The sequence below is a fragment of the Trachinotus anak genome, unplaced genomic scaffold (assembly GCF_046630095.1).
Source record: "Trachinotus anak isolate AG129_WGS33_773 ecotype Australia unplaced genomic scaffold, CSIRO_AGI_Tana_v1 ptg000009l, whole genome shotgun sequence".
In the NCBI taxonomy this organism is placed as follows: Eukaryota; Metazoa; Chordata; class Actinopteri; order Carangiformes; family Carangidae; genus Trachinotus; species Trachinotus anak.
In genome coordinates, this window is record NW_027273860.1 from 5,527,903 (window position 1) to 5,535,972 (window position 8,070).

Below are 8,070 nucleotides of genomic sequence, written 5' to 3' on the forward strand. Positions count from 1 at the left end.
TGGGTTTATCAGAGCTTAAAACTAATACAATGAGCTGAAAGATGCTAAATTGCTCTGTAAAGCTCAGGGGAACTACAGAATTGTGTGATAATTCTTTGAGGTCAATTTTTGAGTTATATGTTTATGCATAATAATTTGTTTACATAAAAATATCAATTACAATTACAAAGCTGCTGCTGTAATTTAGAAGTGTTAGTATTGTCCTTCAGAGGACCTTAAAATCTGCCAGCAACTTTCGTAGTATACACATTGTTCTTTTGTCAATGTGCAAAGAACAAAAGCTTATTTACTGCTGCCTTTGAATGAGCTTAACCTATAATTAGTGTATTTAGTTCCAGATGAAGCCAGGTGAGTTGCAACAAGCCAGGGCATTGTTGTGTCCTCTTGCCCCCTTTCATTGACACCTGGCAAAATGTTTATAAAGGGCACAGCAGCACTAGTTCTCTCCAAAGACAGCAAACAGGACTGAACATTGAGCTTCATTATGGAAAGGCTTGAAATTTCACTTTGGCTTTTAGAGTAAAGCCAGGAAATCCCCACTACCATCTGAAAGTAACAATGGAAGATCCAGAGGATGGCATAGCTGTCATTGGGATTGGATGCAATTTCCCTGGAGGTATTACTTATTTATGACGCTGTTGCAGATTAAGATTAAGATTAAGATGTTTCTGCAGCTGTCTTTATTTCAAGGTAAATTATTGTATTATTTATCTTATTTTAGGCGAGGGGTTGGACAATTTCTGGAGGGTTCTGTTGGAAGGAAAGAACTGTGTAGTAGATATTCCAGCTGAAAGATTCAACACCACGTTTTGGTGTGATGCTGATGACAGCAAACCCGGGAAGACACAAACAACCAAAGCAGCTCTTATAGAAGGGTAAGCATTGTACTTGTGTAGACAGATAAAGTGTTCATCCTCTTGAGAGATGTTTGGATTTTGATAGATCTGCTATTTCTGTATAATTTTAGGCTTAATGAGTTTGATCACAAGTTTTTTGGCATCACCGAAGCAGAGGCTGATTTCATGGATCCTCAGCAGAAACTCCTCCTTCAGTGTACATACAGGGCATTAGAAGATGCAGGAATGGCTATGGAAAATATCAGTGGAAGCAGAACTGGAGTTTATATAGGTGACCATAGGTGTTGTTCTATGATACATTTAAAATTTCTTGCATAATTTACTGATACACAAGTTGAAACCCATTCTACATTGATTGTGGTATTGCAGGTCTTATGAACAGGGATTATGAGATGCTCCGAAGTAACAGTGCCACTACTATAACCCACTTCAACGGCACTGGAGCCGCCATGAGTGTGGCTGCCAATAGAATTTCCTACACCTTTAATCTGACCGGCCCTTCATTTGCCATTGACAGTGCATGTTCCTCATCTTTGGTCGCTCTACATTTAGCCTGCCAGGCTATAAAGCAAGGTATTTGTTTCTCTTTTTTCTTCTAAAAGCAATCTCATCAAGGCATTGTATTTATATATTCTATGTTAATTCTAATATATTACTATTACTATATTAATTTCATTCTCTTTTGCAACTAGGAGACTGTGAGCTGGCTTTGTGTGGAGGTGTCAACTGTATCATAGAGCCAAGAGTGTTTGTTGCTCTCAGCAAAGCCAAGATGATCTCACCCGAGGGAACCAGCAAACCTTTCTCCAGCAAATCGAATGGCTACGGTAGAGGAGAGGGCTGCGGGGTTGTTCTCCTGAAGCCTTTGAAAAATGTAAGAATATTATTGTGTTTTATTGTTTGTTTATTTGTTTTTACAGTGATTTCATGTCATTTGATCATTAGTAGAGGTAATAGGTACCATACTAATAGTTTGACTTTCTATATAAAGGCTGTAAAAGACTGCAACAAAATATGGGGTATCATCAGCAAAACAGCGGTCAACCAAGATGGGCATTCAGTCACTCCAATCACCAAGCCCTCCATAGTTCAACAAGAGGAGCTACTGCGAAGAATCTACTCAGATTCTGACCTTGCAGATGTTCAGTACATAGAGGCACATGGGACTGGAACCCCAGTTGGAGACCCTACGGAGGCAGGAAGTATCTCAAATGTCATTGCTAAAGCCAGACCTCCTGGTACAGAGACACTGCAGATTGGCTCTGTGAAGGGTAACATTGGACATACAGAATCTGCAGCTGGAGTGGCTGGACTCATTAAGGTTCTCCTAATGATGAAGTATGAGACCATTGTTCCCTCCATTTTCTACTCTGAAGACAATGCAAGTGTAAACATAAAAGCTCTTAATCTAAACATTCCATCTAAAGCTGAACGATGGGAGACAAATAGGTCATTACAGAGGGTCGCTGGGATTAACAGCTTTGGTTTTGGAGGCACAAATGCACATGTGATTTTAAGAGAGTACAGAAAGACCACTGGTCCCACGCAGATCTCAAAAGGCTGTCCAAACCTCTTTGTAGTATCTGCAGCCTCTGAGAAATCATTGATCTTATCCATCACTGAAACGCATCAAAAGCTTTGCAGCACTCCAGCAGTCGACTTACAGGCATTATCATACACCTCAGCATGTGGAAGGAGTCATTACAGACACAAATATAAAAAGGCCTTCCTAACATCTTCCCTCTCAGATTTACAGCACCAGCTGACATCTGCACTGAAAACAAAGGTTGAATCAGCAAAGTCAGATATCAAGGTGGTGTTTGTGTTTTGTGGTAATGGAGTTGCCTACAGGGGTATGTGCAAGCAACTCCTGAGAGAGGTTCCTGTTTTTAGGGATAAGGTCAGAGAAGTTAAGAATCTCTTCCAGGGTTATAAAAGCACCAGCATCAGTCAATGGCTTGCTGGTAACTATGATGATGATGATTTCAGCAAGCCAGATATTGTCCAGCCTATCCTTTTTGCGATTCAGGTTGGCATTGCTACTCTCCTAAAGCACTGGGGTGTCAAACCTGATGCCATGCTTGGACACTCTGTAGGTGAGGTTGCCGCAGCTCACTGTTCTGGCCTCCTCTCTCTTGAAGATGCTGTTAAAGTGTTGTACCACCGCAGTAATCTTCAGAGCAAGGTCACAGGTGGGAAGATGCTTGTGGTCAGTAACATGCCTGTAGAAAAGGTATTAGAAATCCTTCAAGTCTTCAAGGGCAAAATTTGTGTTGCAGCTGTCAACAGCCCTCAATCCTGCACACTGTCAGGAGATTCAGATGCTATAGACATCCTCCATGAAAGGCTGAAGATTCTGTATACAGATAAAAACTTATTCCTACATATCTTGGATGTTCCAGCGGCATACCATAGCCATATGATGGATCCTATATTAGGGGACATTGAGAGAAGCATAGATCTTTTAAATGCAAACGACATGGAATGCAAACTTTTTTCGACAGTGACTGCGGACAGGTATTCAAATGGTGACTTCTGTACTGGCAGGTACTGGGCAAAGAACATCCGAGAGCCCATTTTATTTGAACGAACACTACATGCTGCCACCAAAGACCAGCAATCTAGGAGAAATGTGGTCTTTGTGGAGATTGGACCTCGTAGGGCTCTCCAAAGGAACATACATGAAACTCTCGGAAATGACACCATAGTTCTTTCATCTGTCCAGCCAGAGAAAGATTATGACACAATCTTGTCTATCTTGGCAAAAGTATTTGAATTGGGCATAAGCGTGGACTGGCATCAACTCTTCAAGGGTTATGAGACATTGCCAACAGCTCTTCCAATCTATCAGTTTGACCACTCAAAGAAAGAAGTGAATTTTGAAGACATGAGAAAAGGTAATGAATTATCTGCTTTTTCTCCCCATATGCTCATATCCCCAATAAAGCCAGATAACAAAGAGTACATGTGCAACCTCTCATTGGAGACTGCACCATATCTTTGGGAGCATAAAAACAATGGTGTTCCCATTGTGCCAGGTGCATTTTATGTTGAACTAGCTTATGCCTCGGTGATGGTAAGCTTAAAACCAAAGAAACCTATTTCTCTGCTTCAGGTCAGTGTTACATTTGAGAGTCTCTTTACACTCAGCTCAAACTGTCAACAGTTGAAAATAGTACTTGAGCATGCAGAGAATGATGGCTCTTTTAAAATACAGTCATCTGTTGCAACACATGCCTCTGGCACATACAGGAGTACAGATGGCAAACTACTGTTAGAGGAACCAACCATTCTTATCAGCATGATCTGTCAAAGGTGCAAAGTGGTTCTAAAGAGAAAAGAGATTTATTCGATCCTTTCTCAAGCAGGATTTGAATATGGCTCTGTTTTCAAACAGCTTGATGATGTGCTTTTTGGGGATGAATTCAAAGAAGCTGTGACAAACATTCAAGTCCCTGGAGAACTTCTAAAACACCTTCATGACTATTTCATCCACCCTGTGTTATTGGACTATTTCCTGCAAATGACTGCAGTGTTGGCTACTGGACAGCTAACAACCAAGCGGGGATTCCCCTCAGCTATAGGTTGTGTCACTATTTCAGGACCATTACAAGAGAAAATGGTCATGTATTTACGAGCAACTCAAGAGACCCCAGACTTCCTTGAAGTGTGTGGTTGCTTTGCTACCACAGAGGGAAAAGTACTAGTGGAACTGCAGAGGGTGAGGATCTCATTTTTGGGCAATTGCTCAAATGTTCCTCAATCACTGTTCTTTCACAATGAAATAATTACAATTTGTGACAAGAAAGACTTACAAAATTGTAAAATAAAAGCAATAGTTTTTGAAGACAAACTCTGCATTACTGAAAGACTGAGGCCACACCTACACCCAGAGTCAGTCATTGTGGAGAGCAGAGATTATTGGATATCTGACCAACTTCAACATTTTGTGTTTCACTCACTAAACACTAATGTGGATTTGGAAAATATTCTCTTCATCTTGGGAGTAGTGAACCTCAGTCACTTGTCATCTGAGCAGACACTGGAGAGCTTGATTACTTTCTGTGAGCTATATCGCCAGATTGTATTAGCCTTGAAAGAAAGAAGACCATCTTGCACTGTCCGTGTCATAACCTATAAATCGACAGAAATGACTGTGGACCATGTCAGCCCAGGTTTTGCGCTGTCTGGTATGACAAGGGCTTGTGCAGCAGAGATGGCAGGTCTCTCTTTTCAGCTGATTGACCTTGCTTCTGTCTCCAGTGAAGACATTAAGATGCTAGTTCATGTAATAAACACCTGCAAACAACAAGAGGTCATGATCAGCAAAGGGCAGGCGTCAGCAACAAGAATAGCTCGGACACCAATGAAGGACAAGGCTTTATGTGAAGGTGATATACAGCCAGTGTGTCTGAGCAACTTTCTTCTACAGACAACTGATGCATATAGAATGGTTCACTTGTTTGCCGTTCCCTACAACACAAATGCAAGTCCTGTCCGAGGGAAGTCAGTTGAGATTCAGCTAACCAATGTGTGCGTGCACTCATCTGATTACTTTCCTGTTACCACTTCACATTTAAACTTCAGCAAAACAATGTATTGGAACCAGCACACATCTCAGAATCACAAGCTTCTGGTTTTAGATTTTAGTGGCATTGTCACAGCTGTTGGGAAAGATGTTCTTAATCTAAGAGTGGGAGATCATATTGCTTCATGTTATCCAGTTGCTGCCACGGCGAAGATTAGAATTCCTGAAGCTCTGTGCTACAGTACAAAGAGACTCCCATTTCTGACAGAGACTCCATGTGTGTCTTACTTCATACTGGCATGGGAGATCCTGCAGAGAATGCTGCCTATAATAAAACAAAAGCACAGGAAGCTGAACATTGTCTCCTCTAACTCTACTTCTGCTCTGATGAAAGTTTTAGCTCTGACAGCAAACAGGTCAGGCTGGAGTGTTTCCTCTCAGCCACATGTCAGAGGAGCAGCTCTACAGTTTGATCAGAGTCATGCATTTGTTTTTCTGCCTCCATTTGATCACTCTTGGCAGGAAATACAAGACATTGGTGGCCTTGAGAGACACATTATTTTTGTATGTAGCAGCTGCATGTCATCCTCACATTCAACAAACATGTTTACTGCATTCAAGAGTGAACACATACACATACATAAACTTGATGTAGCTAATGTTCTTCAGAGAGCCAATCTGCAGGCACAGAGCAGAAATATCTCTAACTGGCTAATGTCATTAGGTTTTGATTCAGTATCTCTACCTTTGAAACGAGAGATATTTCAATTGTCAAGCACAAAAGAGCCTCAGACTGATGCAGATTCTGAGTCCTACTTCACCACAACGACAGTGCAGCAAGTGATTTTAGATCATGGAGAATCTCATTGTCTGGTGTCTGATATCCCTTTGACCACCAGGCCAGAACTTTTTAAACAAAGATGTGTTTATATTGTAACTGGAGGCCTTTCTGGTTTGGGACTTGAGACGGTGAAGTTCATTGCCCATAATGGTGGAAGTTGTATTGCAACACTGTCCAGAAGTATTCCGACAGATGAAATGCAGTTTGAAATGGATCTCCTCCAGAAAAGATATGGGGTAGCCATCATAAATGTCCAATGCAATGTTTCGGTGTTGAGTCAGGTAGTGGATTCAATCTCAAAGATTGAACAACGATTCTTTCCCTGTTCAATCAAAGGAGTGTTTCACAGCGCTGCAGTATTACATGATGCACTGATCGAAACTCTTGATGAGTCTCTCTTCCGAAAGGTGCTGCAGCCCAAAGTGAGTGGGGCTCTGAATCTTCACAATGCAACACTTCACAACAACCTTGATTACTTTGTGTGCTACTCTTCCATCTCTTCATTCATTGGCAATGCTTCACAGTGCAACTACGCAGCAGCCAATTCTTTCCTTGACTTATTCTGTCATTATCGGAGAAACCTCGGGCTTGCTGGACAGTCCATCAACTGGGGTCCTTTGAACCTTGGCCTTCTGTTGAACAAAGACCATTTCCAAAAGTTTTTGGAGGAAAAAGGGATGATAACCATGGATGTGTGTGAGGTTCATGAGGCACTTAAAAAGTGTCTTTTGATGAATAGACCACAACAAGTCATATGCAAGTTCAACTTGAAGAATCTCAAAATTCATGTTCTTTCTCAAAACGCATCTCTCAGAGAACGACTGTCATGTTTGATGGAAACAGAGCTCAAAGATAACATAAGTAATGAACCCAAAGTTCAGCATTTGCCTTCCACACATGAAAGCATGAGAATAATTGTTAGAGACATAAGCAATGTTGATGAGCTGGATGACGACTCTGCTCTGTGTGAGCTGGGTATTGACTCGATGATGGCCATGACTCTTCAGAACAGGATTTTCCAGGAGACAGGCGTGAATGTACCTTTGGTGAGAATACTGGACCCTAACAGTACACTGGCCACTTTGGCAACTATTGTAATGACTAATGGATGATTTCATGTACTACATCAAATAATGCTTTGAATCATGAGAAAGAAATGGCTTTGTGAATGCATGAAAATGCTTTGACTTAATTTTACATTTTGCACAGCAAAAGGGTTGTTTTTTGTTGTTGCTTGTTTGTATGTTTGTTTTTTCAGAAAGCTTGTTTATATAGCTCTACATCTAAGTATACTTTATCGATGATGGTCAAGGCTCAGTCACAGATTTTTGAAAACAGTGCTGTGCTACTCTGATTTATTTATGCTGCAGATAAATTCTCTGTTGTAGATACAGTATGTACAATAACTGATCATCAGTGTGCTATGGTTACATTTTCTGGGTATTTCAATTTTGAAAGATCATAGAATAAAATATTGCTTTTGTTTGTATAATCTAGTCCTCTGAGGAGGCAAAACCCCACAATTAATTTAACCTATGAACAAGTGTTGTTTGTGTAGTCAAAGCTTGATGGACGTATGTGTCTTTCCCATAGAACTACATTGTTTTTGTTGTGTACTTTGTCATAGGTCCAGTGTAATGTTCACTCGTGTTGGTTAATGGTGCTTAAGGGTCTGTATAGTGCCCCATGTGGCCCAAAGATGCAAAGTGAGACACTGTTAATGTCTTTGTGAATGTAATTAAAATAAATTAAAATGTTGACCTTCAAATTGAGTTTTGAAGCTGTGCATATTTTTTCTTTTTTTCAAATTTGTTTGTTTTGTTGTGATATTTCTAAAGCCAGAA

General features: G+C 40.7%; 1 protein-coding gene across 1 annotated transcript; it reads left to right on the forward strand.

The window, feature by feature from the left end:
• The first annotated feature begins 558 nt into the window (after positions 1–558).
• Positions 559–7,818, forward strand: LOC139625738 (phthioceranic/hydroxyphthioceranic acid synthase-like). Its single transcript, XM_071485916.1, has 5 exons — positions 559–616; positions 943–1,128; positions 1,227–1,430; positions 1,550–1,731; positions 1,849–7,818. Exons 1-5 carry the CDS (start codon positions 559–561, stop codon positions 7,336–7,338), a joined length of 6,120 nt encoding a protein of 2,039 aa, XP_071342017.1. The 3' UTR covers positions 7,339–7,818.
• Positions 7,819–8,070: the final 252 nt, after the last annotated feature.